A 23,039-nucleotide genomic window follows, 5' to 3' on the forward strand; every position below is an offset into this window, starting at 1 on the left:
TAACGTGTACACTCAACCAGGTGTGCCACCACTCAGTCCCAGAAGCAACTATTTGAATGCCCTAAATCCTTCTCAGGTACGGGAACTACATTTCCTATACACAGAATATATACATAAGCTGTTTCACATTTGTCAGCTCTCGTTCTATTTGAGGAAGTGTAGATAAGAGTTCTGGTTCAAAGGTTGTATGTAAAGTCGACACCTGTCACCAAGCCAAAAAGTGAGATACTGAGATGAAAGAGAGCAAAACAGTCTGAGTCTTGAAGGTCTCTTCCATGAGGAAGAGAACCCCTGCTGATTTGTGCTAGACAAGTGATATGAGGGCAAATAAATGTTACAGCAAACCATTACGATTTTGTAAATATTTAATATCTTAACATAAGCTAGTCTAACACAATACAACAGGGAACGTGCACTTCAGGCGGTGCAACTTTTTCAATCAATGGCAATACAGTGCTTAGTGTTAGGATATAGCTCTAATAATCTCTCTTACACATTTCCCAATGTCCATTTTTAGTAAGATCAGATAATGACAGGTAGGCAGAAGTAGAGGAAGCAGAGATAAAAAGCACTGCTGAAACTAGGATTTTTATGATTTATTATATTTATTTATTGGATAGAGACAGCCAGAAATCAAGAGGGAAGGGGGAGATAGAGAGGGAGAAAGGGAAAGAGACACCTGCAGCACGGCTTCACCACTCGCAAAGCTTTCCCTCTATAGGTGGAGACCAGGGGCTTGAACCTAGGTCCTTGTGCATTGTAACATGTGGGCTCAACCATGAGCACCACCACCCGGCCCCTGAAACTAGGATTTTTAAAAACACCCTCCCACCTGTCTTACTTGTATTAGCAGAAAACTCCCTCTCCGCACTCGACAGTATACTAATCCTAGGGGTGGCACACGCTACCCAGTGTTTCCATTAGCTGCTCACGTGTGCCTGTTCTGCTTCCCTCTCTGCTGTGTCTAGAGCACTGTTTACACTAATGCCACTCAGTCGATCTTCCATGCGCTGACCAAGTAAACACAGTATGTAAGCATATAATCAATTATCCTGCCTCCTCTACTCAACTGTCCTTTGTTAGATAGGTGATTTAAAAAAAAACTTGACATTGTAAAAGTGGATAAGATTTGGAGACATTTGATAAACAGTCTCTTCAGATTTCAGATGTATCAAATAGCTTTTTTTTTTTTCAGTGTTACAGCCTCATGCATGATTCCACCACTCCTGGAGCCAAAGGTTTTCATTCTTTTCTTAAAATTTCAGATAGGGGTGGGGTGGGGGGTAGGAAGGGAGGTGACAGAGAGGGATTTAAAAAAAAAAAAAGAAAATACAGTAGCATAAGGTTAAAACAGTTTCTAGGGAGTCAGGCAGTAGCGCAGTGGGTTAAGCACATGTGGCTCAAAGCGCAAGGACTGGTGTAAGGATCCCAGTTTGAGTCCTCAGCTTTTACTATAACAACAAAAACAATAAAATATCTAGGAATAAACCTAACCAAAGAAGTGAAAGACTTGTATACTGAAAATTATGAGTCACTACTCAAGGAAATTGAAAAAGACACAAAGAAGTGGAAAGATATTCCATGTTCACGAGTTGGAAGAATTAACATCATCAAAATGAATATATTACCCAGAGGCATCTACAAATTTAATGCTATCCCCATCAAGATCCCAAGCACATTTTTTAGGAGAATAGAACAAATGCTACAAATGTTTATCTGGAACCAGAAAAGACCTAGAATTGCCAAAACAATCTTGAGAAAAAAGAACAGAACCAGAGGCATCACACTCCCAGATCTCAAACTGTATTATAGGGCCATTGTCATCAAAACTGCTTGGTACTGGAACATGAATATACACACTGACCAGTGTAATACAATTGGGAGCCCAGAAGTAAGCCCCCACACCTGTGGACATTTAATCTTTAACAAAGGTACCCAGACTATTAAACGGGGAAAGCAGAGTCTCTTCAACAAATGGTGTTGGGGAAAATGGGTTGAAACATGCAGAAGAATGAAACTGAACCACTATATTTCACCAAATACAAAAGTAAGTTCCAAGTGGATCAAGGACTTGGATGTTAGACCACAAACTATCAGATACTTAGAGGAAAATATTGGCAGAACTCTTTTCTGCATCAATTTTAAAGACATCTTCAATGAAATGAATCCAATTACAAAGAAGACTAAGGCAAGTATAAACTTATGGGGCTACATCAAATAAAAAAGCTTCTGCACAACTAAAGAAACTACTTCCCAAACCAAGAGACCCCTCACAGAATGGGAGAAGATCTTTACATGCCATACATCAGACAAGAGGTTAATAACCAGAATATATAAGGAACTTGCAAATCTCAACAACAAGAAAACAAATATGGGGGGAGGAAATGGACAGAATATTCACCACAGAAGAGATCCAAAAGGCTGAGAAACACATGAAAAAATGCTCCATGTCTCTGATTGTCAGAGAAGTGAAAATAAAGACAACAATGAGATACCACTTCACTCCTATGAGAATGTCATACATCAGAAAAGGTAACAGCAGCAAATGCTGGAGAGGGTGTGAGGTCAAAGGAACCTTCCTACACTGTTGGTGGGAATGCAAATTGGTCCAACCTCTGTGGAGAACAGTCTGAAGAACTCTCAGAAGGCTAGAAATGGACCTACCCTATGATCCTGCAATTACTCTCCTGGGGATATATCCTAAGGAACCCAACACACCCAACCAAAGCGATCTGTGTACACATATGCTCTTAGCAGCACAATTTGTAATAGCCAAAACCTGGAAGCAATCCAGGTGTCCAACAACAGATGAGTGGCTGAGCAAGTAGTGGTATATATATACAATGGAATACTACTCAGCTATAAAAAATGGTGACTTCACCATTTTCAGCCCATCTTGGATGGACCTTGAAAAATTCATGTTAAGTGAAATAATTCAGAAACAGAAGGATGAATATGGCATGAAATTACTCTCAGGCAGAAGCTGAAAAACAAGATCAGAAAAGAAAGCACAAGTAGAACCTGAACTGGAATTGGCTTATTGCACCAAAGTAAAAGACTCTGGGGTAGGTGTGTGGGTGGAGAGAATACAGATCCAAGAAGGATAGCAGAGGACCTAGTGGGTGTTGTATTGTTATATGGGAAACTGGTGAATGTTATGCATGTACAAACTATTGTACTTACTGTTGAATGTAAAACATTAATTCCCCAATAAATAATAAATAAATAAATAAATAAAAATGGTGAATTCACTTTCACTTCATCTTGGATGAAGCTTGAAAGAATCATGTTAAGTGAGATATGTCAGAAACAAAAGAATGAATATGGGATGATCTCACTCATAGACAGAAACTGAAAAATAAGAAAACACAAAGTAGAACTTATACTGGAGCTGGTGTACTGAACCAAAGTGAAGGACTCTGGGGTGGTGGGGAGGATTCAGTTCCTAGAATACGATGACAGAGAACCTAGAAGAATTGCTATGTTGAAAACTGAGAAATATTACACATGTACAAACTACTGTATTTTGGGTGGGGGAGATAGCATGATGGTTATGCAAACACTCTCATTCATGCCTGAGGCTCCCAGGTTCAGTCCCCCACAACACCATAAACCAGAGCTGAACCATGCTCTAGAAAAAAAACAACAACAACAACTATATCTTACTGTTGACTGTAAACCACTGATTCCCCCCAATAAAGGAAAAAAAAAAAAAAAAAGAAAGAAAGAAAGAAAAGACACCACCTCACTGAATGAAGTTTCGTCCAATGTCATGGAGGTCAGGCTCAAACTTGGGTGACACATATAGCAAAGCAAGCGCACTATTTAAGCGGACTATTTTGCCAGCTCTAGCTACTTACATTTCAGATAAACTCAGGTTGAACTAAAACTCCATCAATTAATTAGTCAGAAAATAGTATTAAATTTCCAGTAATGTCTTTATTTTTCTGTCTTTAACATGAGAATTAAGTGGGTTACAATTCACATCTGCCAAGGGCAGCTTCTTGAATCTCTCTTTATGCAGAAACTATTTAGTCGCTCAAGACAGCAGCTTACTTGATCACCTCTAGGCTGCTAGGGTGCCCTCTAAGACAACAGCAGCACCTCCCTTAATGTCAACTCTCCCATCAGAGCGCAGACAGATCTCCAGTTCTCCTCCTCGGCTGGAACACTGAAAGGCTAAAGAAAATACAACATGAGTCACAGATCAAGAGTGTTTTCAGTCTTTTAAATTAACGCAACATGATGAAAGAAAAAGCTTTTTATTACAAGCTCTATAGACTTCCCAGGTCGATGTGAAAAGAACATTCTTCCATCTGCTTACTGCACCGTGCCCACGCCCCTGCCCACCTCACAAGCCCTCCCCCACTTCCTGGTTCTCCCAAGGGCTGGAGGAGATACAAATACAATCTGATCTATAAACTTCAAAACTCTGCATCTCCCCTTCTTAGACCACTTCCTCTAATGTTTTAGATCACCTCACTTACGATTTCCTTGGCTTGTTGAAATTGATTGCTTAACTAATTAATTAAGCTACAGGCTACATGTCCAAGATGATAAAGAGGAGTTGTTTTGGCCCTTCTGACAGGGTTCCATCTTCATAATTCTGAACAGGACAAAGAATGTCTATTTACTCATTGTGGTTAACTAGGAAGCACATATGAGAGACATAGCTCCGGTCTTGCTTATGGGAGTAACTAGGCTCAACAAAAAAAGAGAACAGCCTCTCTGCTGTCACCAAATTGGGTTCATAAAGGTCTAACTCTCCCACTAAGTAAGACCTGCATGCTTTAGGATTGAAGTTGTACTTTGATAATAAAAGCTATGTAGTTTCTGTTGTTGGATATGATCTATTTTTTCTTTCTCTGTGCGATATATTACTCACTAAATGATTTGGTTCAAGAGAAATCTGTGGGAGTCGGGCGGCAGCGCAGTAGGTTAAGCCCATGTGGCGCAAAGCGCAAGGACTGGCGCAAGGATCCTGGTCCAAGCCCCTGCCTCCCCACCTGCAGGGGTGTCGCTTCACAGGTGGTGAAGCAGGTCTGCATGTGTCTGTCTTTCTCTCCCCCTCTCTGTCTTCTCCTCCTCTCTCCATTTCTCTCTGTCCTATCCAACAACAACGATATCATTAACAACTATAACAATAAAACAAGGGCAACAAAAGGGAATAAATAAGTATTTTTTTAAAAAAAAGAAATCTGTTTGATTTGGTCTTGTAAATAGCAATAGCAGTAAGACACTTATAAGGTCATCCAATCTCAATTTGCCACATTATAAATAACCTCTCTGGATCACAGTTATAGAGCTAGATATTTTTATTCAATAAATATTTTTTGTGTACTTACTGTGTTAGAAATGTCTCTGTCTTAGGAGTGATCGAGGAGAGAAATAGCTGGGGCAGATGACACTTTTGAGTAGAAGGTTCAAAATGAAAGAACTTGACCTTTTTCACATGAGCACTACATCACATTTCAGGACTTTTTTTTTTTTTAAGATTTTATTTATTTATTAATGAGAAAGATAGGAGGAGAGAGAAAGAACTAAACATTACTCTGTCTGGCACATGTGCTGCCAGGGATCAAACTCAGGACCTCATGCCCGAGAGTCCAAAGCTTTATCACTGAGCCACCTACCGGACCACACATTTCATGACTTTTCTGAGTGAGTAGAATTATGTGAGAAGGAATATCAGATGAAAGTTAGGTGAATAAAAAATAAAATTGAAAAAAGATGCCCTACCGTGCATATTTTTCTTCCCTAGTTGCTGAGACCAGTAGCTGCTAAGAACAGTATGTGCAGATCCTTAAAAGAAATGAAGTTATAGTATAGTTCCAAAGAAAATAAGGACAAATTTGTAAGCCAAAACAATCAATAATCCAATCTGATTAAACCTTAGGTGACTCAATCATTATATTAGTCAGAGCCATAGCAGAACATAGAATCGTGGAGAAAGAAAGCATAGAATGTATAGGTAAGCTCCAAATGACATATCCATTGCATTTACACTTCCTGAAGGTTAAATTAAAGTGCAGGCTTTACTCCTTGTCTGTTAGTTCACTGTAGGAAAATTAAAACCTTCACATAAATCTCTACGTGTTACAGGGGGAAGTACACCTTCTTCTTCTAGGACACGTGCATGAAAAGTCAGAACTCTGACAAAAGGCCAAATTCCCTACCTAGACTTTTAATAGCAGAAAACCTTTCTTTTTAATGAAGCATTTTTTCCACATGACTGTGACCTAGGTTTTGTTCAGAAAACAGGTAAGAGAATGAAAAACCAAGGGGCTGGGTGGTGGTGCACCTGGTTGAGCGCACACGTTACAATGCTCAAGCCCCATCCCCACGTGAGGGAGAAAACTTTGTTGCGAGTGATGAAGCAGGGCTGCGTGTGTCTCTCTGTCTATCCCTTCCCTCTCATTTTCTGGCTGTCTCGAGCCAATAAATAAAGATAATTTTTAAAAATTAAACAGATAAATGAAATGAAAAAACAAAATGATAAGTAACAATTGACAGAAAAGTCTTTGAAGGTGAAAAGAATGGGGAACTAAGGGCTCCACCTTCAGGACAACTTATTAAATGTTACGAGGGAGGTGAGAGACAGCTCACCAGGTATTTCACCACGCACAAGATCCCAGGTTCAAGCCCCCAGCCAAGTACTCCTATGTGATGGCTGGGGGAAGTTTCAGGAAGGGTAGAACAATGCGATCGTATCTCTTCTCACCTCTTTGCCTTTCCCCCCTCCTCCCTGCTCTCTATCTTTCACCCTCTATCTAAAAAAAAAAAAAAAAAAGTGCAGGTACAGAGCCCCAACAACAGACCCTGGTAGCAATATATGCTGGGATACTGTGCCGATGCAGTCACATCTGCCATGTTGTCCCCTCAGGCTACTGCTAGTTCCCACCGAGAGTTGGGACATTCTCGGAGTGCCTGTTTCGCCATGTTGTGCCCTCAGGGCATTGTCTATTTCCCCGCATATTTGGAGTGCTTTGGTCACTCCTCCCCCTTCCCATTCTCATGAGAGTTATCATCCTATCCTGGAGTGCTATGGTTACTCCTCCCCCTTCCCATTCTCGCGAAAGCTGCTCCTATAAAAGCCCTTCTTCTTCCGCACCTCGCTCTCTTGCCAGCGCTTCACTTCGGTGTTCAGACGCAGGAAAGGTTACTGCAGTGAAGTGGCCATTTTCGCTACCTCCACGTGGCCCAACCTGCTTCTCTAGCACCCAACTCTGAGGTGCCAGCGCAAATAAAGATTTGTGTTGCCTCTTCGCTCCGGACCTCCTCTCTCTCTTCTCCGCGGCACACAACAACAAATATACACAATATTTGTTTTGAAAATTCCCCATAGGGTAGCTGGTCATCCCAGTTTGCCCGAGATTGTCCTGCTTTTAGCACTGAAGGTCCTGTATTGCAAGAAATCGCTCACAACAAGCAAACTGATAGGACTGCCGGCCATACAATCCAAATACCTTCCTACTTTGGAAAAGTGTTAGTAGAGGAGAAAAAGCGTGTCTTCTAAGTCATTTGAAACCACTGTGACACAGTTAGGCATGTATAAATTCTCTCAGAACTTCTTTTCCATGGAGAAGAGTTGATTCGTATTGTCTGGATCTCACAGAGCAATGTCCTTTTAAAAGGAGTTTGGCTTTAATTTCCTGCGTTTCATTCCTTGGAGAGTAAATTAAGTTCTGAAGTCAAACTGGTCCCCTGTCATCTGACGAGAATAGAAGCCTCAAAGTCTCAGCCCAAACTCCTTCTGCCCTTACTATGCATTGTGCTGACACAGCCCTCTGAAGGGACTGAGGTATTTTACAGGCCATATATATATGGCTATAGTTCATTTCATTGCAAAGCCAGAGCTCTGCACATGCGCAGCAGCACTGCTCCTGATGACTTCTTCATTCAGACAGAGAGACAGAGGAGAGACATCGCAGCACCAGAGCTTCCTCCTGTGCCAGAACGCCTCCCACATGTTGCCTGTGCTCAAACATGAGCTGTGTGCATGGCATGTGACCTACCCATGTTTTATAAGGAGAAAGCTTCTCTCGTAAAAAGTTAAAAGTGTCTAAGCTAGGGAACCCCAGACTAGGATGCACTACACTAAGGTCTAATCATTTTACCAACATCTTTATTCTGAGGTGGGTTTTGTTTGTTTGTTTGTTTGTGTTTTGTCTTTGCTGGTACCAAGGTCTTATGCGTGCATAATTTTATTGCTTCTGAACTAACTTTTTCATTCTTTTTATTTCAGAGACAGAGAGTGAGAGATACCACAGCACCAGAGTTTCCCTCAATGCTGTGGTGCTCCCACATGGTGTTGGGGTTTAAACCTGGGCCACACGCTTGGCAAGGCACGTGCCCTACTATATGAGCTACCATCTGTCTGTATTCTGTCTTTCTCTCTCTCTCTCTCTCTCTCTCTCTCTTTTTTAAGATTTTATGTATTTTTATTTATTTTGGACAGAGACAGAGAGAAACCAAATGGGAAGGGAGAGATAGAGGAGAGACAGAGAGACAACTGTAGCACTGTTTCAACAAACATGAAGCTTCTCCCTGTAGGTGGGGACCAGAGGCCCCTATCTGTGTTTTTTACATGAGACTTAAGTGAAGGGATAGGGAGGTAGCAGAAAGGGAAACAAAGGAAGCATGCAGCCTGAGAAACCTGAAAGGGCACAGGAAGGGCACTTCAGCAGCTACTTGTTGTCCTCTTTCTTTCTAACTTTTTTCTCATTTTTTTATTTGTGACTAACAGGAGGCTACAAGGTTTTAAGATTACATGGTATAGTCCCACACCACACCTACCACCAAAGTTCTGTGTCCCCACCCTCTTGCTACTTTATTGTTATTGTTGTTGTTTGGCTGTTGCCAGAGGACCAGTGCTCTGGGGCAACTTTTCCAGATATAGAGAGAAAGATGGGGGGGGGATGACAGCACAGAAGCCTCCTCCCATGCATCAGAGCCAGTTCCAAGCCTGCACTCCCCACACGGCAAAGCAGGTGCACTATCCAAGCGAGCTATTTTTGTAAGCTCTTTTTTCACTGTGAAAAACTCTCCCATGGAACCAACCCAGAAAGTACCTGTCACAGGGTCTTCAGCAACGCCAACCCAGGGTGCAAAATATCTGGAGTAAAAGTCAAATGCTGGGATCTGCCCATCAGACTTCCCTTTAAGGGTGACAATCAGTCCTTTCACCTTCCCGGTGTTTTCAACTTGCAGCAGGTTCTGTGCATTCACTTTTAGGTTCTCTAGAAATGACCTAGATCATAGATAGGGTGGATTAAGAGAGATCTATTTCATAGACCATCCACTTACACGAGATCTGTAAAACAGACCAGGTGCAGCTTGCCCAAAGAAGCAAGGGGCAAAAGGAAGAGCAGGTGGTAAGCTTCTTACTAGGGAACAAACCTCTCTGTTGACTAGGTCCTGCTCTAACTGGACATGACACAGCCAAACAAAGTCAGAGCTAGAACCTGGGTGCACAGCTGTCTCATAAAGAACCAACAAAAGCAAAAATCTTGTTTACCTGTCATAGGTATCACTCAGTCTGACAAGCAGCTTCCGGGTATCTGGAGAATATCGAATGTCCTGGACCAGTGTGTCACCTATTGCCGTCTGGGGAGAAAGACCAAAAAGTTTTCAGGGGTGTGCTGGATCAAGTTCATGATCTTTTCTACATAGAATGATTTTTCTTTTTAAATTTTTAAAAATATTTATGTATTTATTTATTTATTACCAGAGTTCTGCTCAACTCTGATTTATGATGGTGCCTAGGATTGAACCTGGGACTTTGGAGCCTCAGGCATGAATGTCTCTTTACGTTACCATTATGCTGCCTGCCTCCACCCCCATGGAATGACTTCTTTTTTTTTTAATATTTATTTTATTTATTTATTACCTTTTGTTGCCCTTGTTGTTTTATTGTTGTAGTTATTTATTGTTGTTGTCGTTGTTGGATAGGACAGAGAGAAATGGAGAGAGGAGGGGAAGACAGAGAGAGGAGAGAAAGACAGACACCTGCAGACCTGCTTCACCGCCTGTGAAGCGACTCCCCTGCAGGTGGGGAGCCGGGGTTTGAACCGTATCCTTATGCTGGTCCTTGTGCTTTGCGCCACCTGAGCTTAATCCGCTGCGCTACAGCCCGACTCCCCGGAATGATTTCTTAATAGCATCTGCTGTGTATTAGGCACACCACCATCTTTAATCTCAACAGTTTTAATTCAGTTTCAGGACTCAAAAGGATTTCCCAAGGAGGACCAGCTTTCTGACAACCACAGAGGCCTTTAGGAGAAGCTGATTATCGTGGGAGCACAGGTAGGCCTTGCTCGCTGATAGTGTCACTATGCATCAGCACATCTGACTCCCCCAAACAGGTGTTTTCCCCACAGAGAAGGGGAGAGACGGAGAGGCCCAGGCACCCACAGGCACCCACATACACGCAGTTGGAGGGGGACTCGAGTAAAAGCTCTGAATGGTTACTGTTTTTAGAGATCAAAGTGCTTCAAAGCCACTTCTTAGACTTGCTATGAGGCTTAAATGAAATAATACATGGAGTTCCTACAATGGTAATTAATATGTTCTACATGTCAAGAGTTCAGGGCAAGCAGTGAGTCTGGAAGTCAAGATTAGATGACTCATCTCTTTTTTTAAATATTTATTTATTCCCTTTTGTTGCCCTTGTTGTAGTTATTATTGTCATTGATGTTGTTTTTGTTGGATAGGACAGAGAGAAGTGGAGAAAGGAGGAGAAGACAGAGGGAGAGAGAAAGATAGACACCTGTAGACCTGCTTCACCGCTTGTGAAGCGACTCCCCTGCAGGTGGGGAGCCGGGGGCTCAAACTGGGATCCTTACACCGCTCCTTGCACTTTGTGCCACGTGCGCTTAACCTGCTGCGCTACCGCCCGACTCCCTAGAGGACTCATCTTAATGCTGTTCTGTTTGACAAGTACACTGCCTTCATCTACTTTGAGTCACCCCTCACCTAAAACTACATGCAATCTTGCTCATATTCAAAAACTTTTTGTTTGACGGCTTAGGATGCTGAGGGAGACTAGGGAGAGAGAAAGAAATCCTCCAGGTCAACCTGTATCACCTATGCCAGCTCCCAGCAGAGCAGATGACAGTTACATAGTAGCTGTGTGCCTGTCAAGTGGAAACTTCATGTTCTCTAACCCACTTTAGGGACTGAGATGCTCTAGGTCCCAAGGCAGAGCCTCCCTCCAGCTGACTGACCCACGTCTCTCTCTTCTTCTTCTAGCGTTTGCCACGTCTCTCTCTCTCTCTCTCTCTAGAAATGGAAACTTCCCACACTTGTATCCTATCTGCTCTCTGGGATTTTTCACTCTCTAAAGCATCAGATGATCTTCCTCTATGTGGATTCTTGTATAAATTCAAAAGTTTCATTCTCACTTGGGAATCTTATTGTCAGTGTCTAGGATTACAAAATGATAATCCGAAGTGTAGCTAACATTAATCATAAGCTCCATTTTATAAATGCCGTTCTATTATGAGCAAGATCTGCCACTATAACTATTGTCTACTTTCTTGACAACATGACTAAAGACGAATATTTACAAATTTGGCTTGTTTCCCAAGTCATAGGTAGGACTTAGTGTAAAATCGGTGCTTGGGTGAGCCCTGCTCAACTCTGGCTTATAGGGATTGAACTGGGATCTTTGGTGCCTCAGGCATGAAAGCTTTTTTGCATAACCACTGTGCTATCTCCCCAGCCCTCGGGCTTGGTTATACTCTGAAAAGTTAGATGGGCTTGGTGGTAGCGCAGAGGATTAAGCACACATGGTGCAAAGTGCAAGGACCGGTACAAGGATTCCAGGATCCCAATTCGAGCCCCCAGTTCCCCACTTGCAGTGAAGCAGGTCTGCAGGTGTCTTTCTCTCCCCTCTCTCTCTGTCTTCCCCTCCTCTCTCCATTTCTCTCTGTCCTATCCAACAACAATAAGGGCAACAAAAATGGGGACAAATGGCCTCCAGGCACAGTGGTTTTGAAGTGTAGACACTGAGCCCCAGCAATAACCCTGGGTGCAATAAATAAATAAATAAATAAACAAACAAATAAAATACATCAAGAATTTTTTTTAAAAGTTAGACATGGACCTTCCATATGAGCCAGTAATTCCTCTCCCGGGGATATACCCAAGGATTCCATAATGCCCAATCAAAAAGATATGTGTACACCTATGTTCATAGCAGCACAATTCATAATAGCTAAAACCTGGAAGCAACCCAGGTGCCCAACAGCAGATGAGTGGCTGAGAAAGCTGTGGAATATTACGCAGCTATTAAGAACAATGAACTCACCTTCTCTGACCCATCTTGGATGGAGCTAGAAGGAGTTATGTTAAGTGAACTAAGTCAGAAAGATAAAGATGAGTATAGGATGATCCCACTCATCAACAGAAGCTGAGAAAGAAGAACAGAAAGGGAAACTAAAAGCAGGATTTGACTAAATCTGGAGTAGGGCACCAAAGTAAAAACCCTGTGGTGAGGGGGAGGGTGGACATTCGGCTTCCGAATGTGTGGCGGCGGGGGTGGGATGGGAGTGGGTGGGTGGCATGGGACACAGTCTTTTGGAGGTGGGAATGGTGTTTATGTCCACTCCTATTAAATTGCAGTCATATAAATCACTAATTAATATGAGAGGAGAAAAAATGATCGTATGTCTCAAACTTTTTAAAACACAGATTGAGTCTTTTTAATACATAGGCTGAGTCTTTGTTATGTTGACTCTCTCAAAAGCCTAGACCAGGAAGAACAGAAGCAACCGATGGCACAGCTATATACAAGATGCTGGGTATTTATACAGCAAACCCTAACAAAGGGACCTTTCAAAGTCAACCCAATTACCAAATAATGAGATGATAACAATAACTATCCATTGTCTTCTTGAGCCCTAAGACAGCAGGAACCTCACTTTTCCACTATAGAGCCTATATTTCCCCCAGTCCTGGAACCTTAGGGTGGGGCGCACTTTCCTGCATGTTTCTCTCAATTCATATCAAATAATATCGCATCTGCCGATAGCAACCTAATCAATGCAATGAGTGTCACGCCAGCATGTGTCACTTCAGACTGTGTCCAGAGACTTCAGGTGTGGAATAACAACCCTTCAGCTTCATTACTCGGGTGAGACCTTTTCCTTTCATAGTACTCTCTAACTCCATTCCAGGTGGTTCACTTCCTAACAAAGTCCCAAAACCTAAATATAGGCCAGGTCACCTGAGATAGAGCATACATTCACATGTATCCATAAACTAGAGTAAAATATATACCTGAAAGCAGAAGTACACAATAGTCTGCAGTGAATACCCCCCAACACCTCATCTGCACTATTCCAGCCTTCAGGTCCATAATGGTTCAACAATTTGTTTGGCTTTGTATGTTAACTCTCTATTCAGCCACCAGGTTCCAGATGCCAGCATGATGACGACCAGACTTCCCTGGACAGACAACCCCACCAATGTGTCTTGGAGCTCTGCTTCCCCAGAGACCCACCCTACTAGGGAAAGAGAGAGGAGGACTGGGAGTATGGACCAACCAGTCAACACCCATATTCAGCGGGGAAGCAATTACAGAAGCCAGACCTTCCACCTTCTGCAACCCACAATGACCTTGGGTCCATACCCCCAGAGGGACAGAGAATGGGAAAGCTATCAGGGGAGGGGATGGGATATAAAGATCTGGTGGTGGGAATTGTGTGGAGTTGTACCCCTCCTATCCTACGCTTTTGTTAATGTCTCCCTTTTTAAATAAATAAATAAAAAGAAGTATGAGAACATTATTTTCTGAGTTTGAGAAAATTTAAATTCTGGTACCTTGAATTAAACTTTTTAGATGGAAAAAGAAAAAGAAAAGAAAAGTTAGACAAAGGGGCTGGGGATATAACATAATGGGTATGCAAAAAAAATTTTTTTTCATGTGAGACACCAAAGGTCTCAGGCTCAATGTCCAGCACCACTATAAGTCAGAGCTGAGCAGTACTTTGGAAATAAACAAACAGACAGACAGACAGACAGACAGACAAAGCAAAACACTAAAGAAGTGATAAATGCTGCAGTTGAAAAGTCACCCCAGTGGCACCCAGAATAAACCACACTATGGAGTTGCCTTTGCTTGTGGCAACCCTGCTCTCGACCTAAGCCTTTCTTTCTCTACAAAACTGCTGATTGGCCAACGCTGTTCTGGGCATCTGAAATCTCCATGGGACGATTAAGGTGCCACCTTCACAGAGTAACCATGAGAATAAATTTGATACTTACAACGAAACGTGGCATGCGATAGTGCATAGATTCTCAAAATGTGCTGTATGATAATTACATAAGTTATTATTATTAGTAGTAGTATTCAGCCCTGCTCCTGTTGGCTCCTTGAGAAGCTAGACTGTATGTGTCACTTTCTCTGTTTTGGTAGCCATGCTTTCTTGTGCTAAAAGTACAATCAATTGTACCAAAGTACAATCCCACCACCAACAGAAACTGATGGAAAGACCATCAGCTACTCAGCAGTGTCTAGTATCTTCTTTCACTCTTAGCCCATCACAGCATCCTCTCACCATCCTCAAATTATGGAGGTTAATAAACTTGACAGTGAAATCAGAAAGAATAGGTCAACATTCTCACCGAATAGATTTAATATTAAAATCCAAACCTCAAGCACACTATGCATGACTCATCCTAGGCTAAACTGGAACACGTCTGTAGGTAGGTCTCTTTGTGAGGATCAACTGGTACTGAGTCTTTGACTTCCAAGAATAACAAGGAACCAAAGCACATGAGCTCAGCTTTTGATTCTCCTGACCCACCTTTATCAAGTTGTCCACTTCACAGGAGTCCTAGACGAGGATATAAAAAAAAAAAAAAAAGAAAACCATTGTGAAACAGGCAAGTTCTTAGCTGTACACAGATTACATCAACAGCTGGAAAGTACTGACCATGGGGTTGGCTGGATAAAGAGGAAAGTCCAGGACAATGCTATCTTCTGTTCTTCTGGCCTTTAGTTCCCCACTCAGAGTAATAAAGGATAGAGTGCTATTCACATTTTCTGAAAGGAAAAAAGTCTGTCAATTAAAAAACTAAAATTGAATAAAGAAACAGGAGAACAAGAATTTGCTATATGTTTGCCTTCCCTTCCTTTTTTTTTTTTTTTCCCCCACTGCCTAGGCCTTTTGCCTTCCTGTTTTAGCTACCACTGTGTTGTCTTTGCATCTCCGGCAGTGCTGTCTATCACAGGTGGGGCCCCAAGTTGAATTTCTGGGGTCTACAGTGGAGAACATCCTCATGGGGCCTAACTTGAGAGCCAGGTATGTAACTGATTGAACTGCACATTGCACTACAAGGTTTCATTTTACATTCTTTAAGAGTTACTGCCTGTAAGGCCCCACACCTATGGACATCTAATCTTTGACAAAGGGGCCCAGACTATTACATGGGGAAAGCAGAGTCTATTCAACAAATGGTGTTGGAAACAATGGGTTGAAACATGCAGAAGAATGAAACTGAATCACTGTATTTCACCAAATACAAAAGTAAATTCCAAGTGGATCAAGGACTTGGATGTTAGACCACAAACTATCAAATACTTAGAGGAAAATATTGGCAGAACTCTTTTCCGCATAAATTTTAAAGACATTTTCAATGAAACAAATCCAATTACAAAGAAGACCAAGGCAAGTATAAACCTATGGGACTACATCAAATTAAAAAGCTTCTGCACAGCAAAATAAACCACTACCCAAACCAAGAGACCCCTCACAGAATGGGAGAAGATCTTTACATGCCATACATCAGATAAGAGTTTAATAACCAACATATATAAAGAGCTTGCCAGACTCAACAACAAGACAACAAATAACCCCATCCAAAAATGGGGGGAGGACTTGGACAGAATATTCACCACAGAAGAGGTCCAAAAGGCCGAGAAACACATGAAAAAATGCTCCAAGTCTCTGATTGTCAGAGAAATGCAAATAAAGACAACAATGAGATATCACTTCACTCCTGTGAGACTGTGATACATCAGAAAAGGTAACAGCAGCAAATGCTGGAGAGGGTGTGGGGTCAAAGGAACCCTCCTACACTGTTGGTGGGAATGAAAATTGGTCCAACCTCTGTGGAGAACAGTCTGGAAAACTCTCAGAAGGCTAGAAATGGACCTACCCTATGACCCTGCAATTCCTCTCCTGGGGATATATCCTAAGGAACCCAACACATCCATCCAAAAAGATCTGTGTACACATATGTTCTTGGCAGCACAATTTGTAATAGCCAAAAACTGGAAGCAACCCAGGTGTCCAACAACAGATGAGTGGCTGAGCAAGTTGTGGTATATATACACAATGGAATACTACTCAGCTGTAAAAAATGGTGACTTCACCGTTTTCAGCCGATCTTGGATGGACCTTGAAAAAATCATGTTGAGTGAAATAAGTCAGAAACAGAAGGATGAATACGGGATGATCTCACTCTCAGGCCGAAGTTGAAAAACAAGATTAGAAAAGAAAACACAAGTCGAACCTGAAATGGAATTGGAGTATTACACCAAAGTAAAAGACTCTGGGGTGGGTGGGTGGGTGGGGAGAATACAGGTCCATGAAAAATGATGAATTAAATAGTGGGGGTTGTATTGTTAAATGGGAATCTGGGGAATGTTATGCATGTAAAAAAAAAAAAAAAAGAAGTAGAAACGCAAAGCAGAAATTGACTGAGTTTGGAGTATGGCACCAAAGTAAGAAAGCAGAAGTACACTAGAGTTTGCATCACCAGGTTCCAGATGTCATCAGGATGCCGGCCAGACTTCCCTGGATTGAAGACACCACCAATGTGTCCTGGAGCTCAGCTTCCCCAGAGCCCCACCCTACTAGGGAAAGAGAGAGGCAGACTGGGAGTATGGACCGACCAGTCAACGCCCATGTTCAGCGGGGAAGCAATTACAGAAGCCAGACCTTCCACCTTCTGCAACCCTCAATGACCCTGGGTCCATGCTCCCAGAGGGATAGAGAATAGGAAAGCTATCAGGGGAGGGAGTGGGATATGGAGATTGGGCGGTGAGAATTGTGTGGAGTTGTACCCCTCCTACCCTATGGTTTTGTTAATTAATCCTTTCTTAAATAAAAAAAAAAAAGAAAGAAAGAAAATTGGTCCAACCTTTGTGGAGAACAGTCTGGAAAACTCTCAGAAGGCTAGAAATGGACCTACCCTATGACCCTGCAATTCCTCTCCTGGGGATATATCCTAAGGAACCCAACACATCCATCCAAAAAGATCTGTGTACACGTATGTTCTTGGCAGCACAATTTGTAATAGCCAAAACCTGGAAGCAACCCAGGTGTCCAACAACAGATGAGTAGCTAAGCAAGTTGTGGTATATATACACAATGGAATACTACTCAGCTGTAAAAAATGGTGACTTCACTGTTTTCAGCCGATCTTGGATGGACCTTGAAAAAATCATGTTGAGTGAAATAAGTCAGAAACAGAAGGATGAATATGGGATGATCTCACTCTCAGGCAGAAGTTGAAAAACAAGATCAGAAAAGAAAACACAAGTAGAACCTGAAATGGAATTGGCGTATTGCACCAAAGTAAAAGACTCTGGGGTGGGTGGGTAGGGAGAATACAGGTCCATGAAGGATGATAAATGACATAGTGGGGGTTGTATTGTTAAATGGGAAACTGGGGAATGTTATACATGTACAAACTATTGTATTTACTGTTGAATGTAAAACATTAATTTCCCAATAAAGAAATAAATAAAAAAAGTTACTGCCTGTAATCTGGATCAAATTAGCCTCCCTAAACCTCAGTAATTAAGCTGATACTGATTTCAGTTTACCAGTAAAATGGAGTAACAACTGAACCTCACAAAGATGCTATAGTGTATTTGAATGCAGATCTTTAACTATCAACCTGTATGGGGTGCCAGGTGGTAGCACACCTGGTTGAGCACACATGTTACAGTGCACAAAGACCCAGGTTCAAGCCCTTGGTCCCCACCTGTAAGGGGAAACCTTCACAAGTGGTGAAGCAGTGCTGCAGGTGTCTCTCTGTCTCTCTCCCTACATATCTCTCCCTCCTCTCGCTTTTTTTTAATTTATTTTTTATTTAAGAAAGGATAAATTAGCATAGGGTAGGAGGGGTACAACTCCACACAATTCCCACCACCCAATCTCCATATCCCAGCTTTCTCTCCAATAACAAATAAATAAATGTTTAAATATATATACATCAACCTGTAATTACTATAGTTATAAACTCCACTAGTATGAGATATGCCATGCAGGTGACAAATAGAATATACAGATTATAAACAAGAGCTTGATGTAAATAAAATAGGCTTGTTTTATTTCATTTCATTTTATTTTTTGCCACCAGGGTTGTCACTGGAGCTCAGTGCCAGCACTACAAATTCACTACTCTTGGTGGCATTATTTTTTCTTATTTTATTTGATAGGACATAGATAAACTGAGAGATAATGGAGGAGAAATAGAGAAAAGGAGAGAAAGATAAGACACCTGCAGAGCTGCTTCACTGCTCAGGAAGCATTCTAGCTGCAGGTAGGGAGCAGGGGCTCGAACCCAGGACCTTGTGCTGGTCTTTGTGCATAGTACTATGTATACTTAACTGGGTATGCCACTGCCCAGCCTCCATGGCTTGTTTTGAAGAAATCAAACTATCAGATTACAGTGTGCAAGGACATGGGTTCAAGCCCCTGACCCTCAGCTACAGGAGAAAATCTTCATGAGTGGTGAGGCAGGGCTGCAAGTGTCTCTCTCCCTTTCTAGCACCCCTTTCCCTCTTAATTTCTGGCTGCCTCTATCAAATGAATAAAGATAATAAATTTTAAAATATTTTTTTAAAAAAGCTTTGTGACCTAATCCCTTCCCACCATTATTTCTTTTTTTTTTTTTAATTATTTATTTGCTGGATAGAGACAGTCAGAAATTGAGAGGGAAGGGGGTGATACAGAGGGAGAGAGACAGAGAGACACTTGCAGCCCTGCTTCACCACTTGTGAAGCTTTCCCCCTGTAGGTGGGGGCCAGGGGCTCAAACCTGGGTCCTTGTGCGCTCAACCAGGTGCGCCACCACCTGGCCCCCCCACCATTATTTCTAAGCATTATACTTAATCATATCTCAAAGGTGAGAAAATTCAGCATTGCTTATTAACTTTACTAAGTTTACTTATAAAATTGCTTATAAAATTGACATTCTAGAACCCAAAATTTGAAGTTTCTCTTTATAATTTGTATAAGGCATTTTCAGTTAGAAAACATAGTTTTTACCTTATTAGATGAGGCCACCCTATGGGAGATCCAAAGGTTACCATTTCATTATTTATTTATTAATGGATAGAGACAAAGAGAAATTGAGAGAGGGGAGGTAGAGAGGGAGAGAGACAGAGAGACATCTGCAGCTCTACTTCACCATTCATGAAGCTTTCCCTCTGTAGATGGGGACCAGGGGCTTGAACCTGAGTCCTTGCACACTGTAATGTGTATGCTTAACCAGGTACACTACAGCCTGGCCACAAAGCTTACCATTACAAATGTTAGTATTCTAGCAATTAGCATGGAGTTTTCAAAAAATACTCAATACAACTTTTGTATAATCCTTATTTTTTTAAAAAGAATTTATTTATTTATTAATGAGAAAGATAGGTGGAGAGAAAGAACCAGCCATCACTCTGGTACATGTGCTGCCGGGGACAGAACTCCGGACCTCATGGCTGAGAGTCCAGTGCTTTATCCACTGTGCTATCTCCTGGACCACATAATCTTTATTTTTTTTTCCAGACATATGTTTGCCTCACTTGTTCCCTATCTTCAGATATCAAAACTGTCTTTTATAAGTTTATAATAGGCTATGTTACACAAAGAGAAACTGACCTCTCAACATTATCTCCTGTCAGTCACTCCCGCCCTCAGAATAATCCAGTGGTTCTAGTTAGATATGCTACTGCCCATAATGAAGTCCCCTTCACTTTCACGCTTTTCACAGATGGCTGTTCTGTTCTTCAACTCAAAGTTCCCCTTCTGGGTTGTTCAGAATCTTGCCCTCCACCCGCCTCTCAGAGTCGGGACTACATGAGGCAGCAAAGTACCGGAGGCACAGAATTGCTTTTGTGTGCATGCTGAGACCTTGGTCGCCTCAGCAGCCACCCAGTCCAAACTGATGGCTGACAGCACTCAGCTGAGTCCTGTTCTGATACTGCCCTGGGCTGAATAGAGCGACCTCACCGAAAGTCATTCTGCACTGCTGTGGATCTGGGTATTGAAAGGCTTTGCTTCTGTTTGGAGGGATGTTGCTTGAAGGATCGTGATGGTTTCAGATCTCCATGTGGATTTAATCTAGCCCTTTCTTTGCTGTCATCACCTGTAGTTCTAGCAATACTGATCCCAGAATATTAAATAACTAACCCAATAATAATGATCCCCCCAAAAGCCAAATTCTTCTGACATGCAAGTTGAGTCTCAGTCTGTTTCTGGGGAAACCTACCCTGTGATATCTGCCTTTGGTATTCCCACCAACATCAAGTCCCCAAGAGCCTACTTCTTCAACTCTCCACTCTCTAGCCTTGCTGACAGATGCATCCATCCTTCCTTTTTAGGGTACCAGGCATCTCTTCTTGGTCCTGTTCCCACAAAACCCTGGTCTTTATCTATTAAACTAAACACAAGTAAGATGGAAACTGGTAGAAATGAGGTGCTATATCTTATCTTCGTGAGGTAAATGAACAAAATTGGGATTCATAAATCTTCAGAGTTCAGACTAAAGGAGAATGCATTTCAGTAAGAGTGGGGACATATTTGAGGCAAAATATGTTCTGCTTCTTTTTTTTTAAACAACCACTTTTAAAAAAATCTCTTTTTTCTTCAATTTTCTTTTTTTTTTAATGTTTTTATATCTTTATTGGATAGAAACAGCCAGAAATTGAGAGTATGGGAGAAACAGAGAGGGAGAGAGACAGAGAGACACCGGCAGCCTGCTTCACCAGTCTCAAAGCTTTCTCCCATCCCAGCAGGTGGAGACCGAAAGCTCGAACCTGGGTACTTGCACATTGCAATATGTGCACTCAACCAGGTGTGCCACCACCCAGCCTTTATTCTGATCCCTGTAGCACCTCATTCAAGACTCCTATTCTGCCCATGTGAACTTTCTCCCTGTAGTAGTCACGGAGACCACAAAGGCCCTATTTATAACAAAACGGTGTTCTAAGAAATGACAACCATGGCTTTCCAACTGACACAGACTGGAAAGGTCAAATTGCTATTGAAGTCCGAAGGTTTTGTTTCTGCATCATCAGTGGGTTGCATTGGATCGACCTTCTCGTGGTGCATCCCATTCATTGGGGAAACTGACGATCCTTCCTAGCAGACATGGATCCCAGTCACTTTCAAAGCCAGAAACAAGCAGCTCCTGACAGCTTTCAACCTGACGCTGTTGACTGGCTACGGAAGAAGGGCAAACGCTAGAAGAAGTGGCATGAAATAAACTCTGCAATCTCTATAATGCCTTTATCTCACCTACTGTGTATCAGCAGAAAGAGAGTGTGAGGATATTTTTTTATTTTATTTATTTTCCCTTTTGTTGCCCTTGTTGTCTTTTTGTTGTTGCTGTAGTAGTTGTTGTTATTGATGTCGTTGTTGTTGGATAGGACAGAGAGAAATGGAGGGAGGAGGGGAAGACAGAGAGGGGGAGAGAAAGATAGACACCTGCAGACCTGCTTCACCGCCTGTGAAGCGACTCCCCTGCAGGTGGGGAGCCGGGGCTCAAACTGGGATCCTTATGCCAGTCCTTGTGCTTCGCCATGTGTGCTTAACCCGCTGCGCTACCGCCCGACTCCCGTGTGAGGATATTTTAAGATGATTTGCTATTCATTAAGTTCTATTGTGTTTGGTTCATAAAAGAAAACCACATTACTTATTTTGTAAAACAGCACAGCTGCAGAAGCCAGGGTAGCATGGCCACAGAGGGGCACCTCACTTGCCGGTGTAAACCACCTTAATCCAAAGCAGGAACCTACAGAGGGAGGAAAAAAAAATCCAGAGGTGAGATCATTCCCATACAAGTAGGTGAGAAACTATTCTCTTTCTTTTTTTTTCTTTGCCACCAGTATTATTGCTGGCACTTAGTGCCTGCTCCGCCACTGCTCCTGGCATCATTTCTTTCTTCCTCTTTGGTAGAAAGTGAGAAACAGAGAGACAGAGATGCCTGCAGCACTGTTCCACCATTCATAAAGCTTTCCTCCTGCAGGTGTGTGTGTGTATGGGGGAGGAGGCCCAAGGATCTGAACCTGGGTCCTCACACATGGTAATCCCAGTCCCAAAAAATTCTTTTATTTTTTTATTGTTTTTATATTTGTTTATTTTCCCTTTTGTTGCCCTTGCTTTTCTTTTATTGTTGTTGTAGTTACTGTTGTTGATGTTGTTGTTGTTAGATAGGACAGAGAGAAAGGGAGATAGGAGGGGAAGACAGAGAGGGGGAGAGAAAGACACCTGCAGACCTGCTTCACCGCCTGTGAAGCGACTCCCCTGCAGGTGGGGAGCTGGGGCTCGAACCGGGATCCTTAAGCCGGTCCTTGCGCTTTGCGCTACGTGCGCTTAACCCTCTGCGCTACCACCCGACTCCCCCAACAAATTCTTTTTTAAAAAATTCTTTGCTAAATGTTTCACTAGCATGATTAATAGTTGGAATATGTTCTAGAAGGAAGAATGAAATATAGTCAAGTAGTCTTTGGCTCCCTAGTGCTAGATTTTGAGTTGAAACATTCAAACTAACCAACACTCACCCTCGCCTGTATATACTGAGAAACAAAGCCGACTCTCCCACCCGCCCTCCAAACAGTATATGGGTGTTTCCCTTCCATATCATTCCCCCTCTGGAGAAGCAGTTTGGGGTGCCACATAAGAATACTGTTTAAAATTCATACTTACTTTGTGTAAAGTTGTCAGTTGGGTGTAGTTTTCGGATAAAAGCAGTTTCAGAGAGGTTCATTTCCCTTGCGATTTTTTGATGCATGTCTTCATCCAGTTG

At 42.2% G+C, this 23,039-nt stretch overlaps 1 protein-coding gene across 3 annotated transcripts in view; it reads right to left on the reverse strand.

The window, feature by feature from the left end:
* Window positions 1–3,919: 3,919 nt before the first annotated feature.
* The window catches only part of PBLD (phenazine biosynthesis like protein domain containing), a 32,544-nt gene continuing 13,424 nt past the window's right edge, over window positions 3,920–23,039 (reverse strand). Inside the window, exons 2-10 of one of the 3 annotated variants that reach the window (XR_009550847.1) lie at window positions 22,940–23,039; window positions 21,927–22,025; window positions 14,940–15,049; window positions 14,811–14,840; window positions 9,518–9,606; window positions 9,072–9,250; window positions 5,740–5,802; window positions 4,488–4,606; window positions 4,058–4,179 (exon numbers count right to left, since the gene is read on the reverse strand). Coding sequence is in view for 2 of the 3 variants with exons in the window: in XM_007524164.3 (XP_007524226.1) it covers window positions 4,067–4,179; window positions 5,740–5,802; window positions 9,072–9,250; window positions 9,518–9,606; window positions 14,811–14,840; window positions 14,940–15,049; window positions 21,927–22,025; window positions 22,940–23,039 (783 nt within the window). In the remaining variant the exon portion in view is untranslated. Of the gene's footprint in view, window positions 4,180–4,487; window positions 4,607–5,345; window positions 5,408–5,739; window positions 5,803–9,071; window positions 9,251–9,517; window positions 9,607–14,810; window positions 14,841–14,939; window positions 15,050–21,926; window positions 22,026–22,939 lie in introns of all 3 variants that reach the window. The other 2 variants (XM_060195266.1, XM_007524164.3) reach the window with 2 other exon arrangements.

The sequence above is a fragment of the Erinaceus europaeus genome, chromosome 1 (genome assembly GCF_950295315.1).
Source record: "Erinaceus europaeus chromosome 1, mEriEur2.1, whole genome shotgun sequence".
Classification (NCBI taxonomy): Eukaryota; Metazoa; Chordata; class Mammalia; order Eulipotyphla; family Erinaceidae; genus Erinaceus; species Erinaceus europaeus.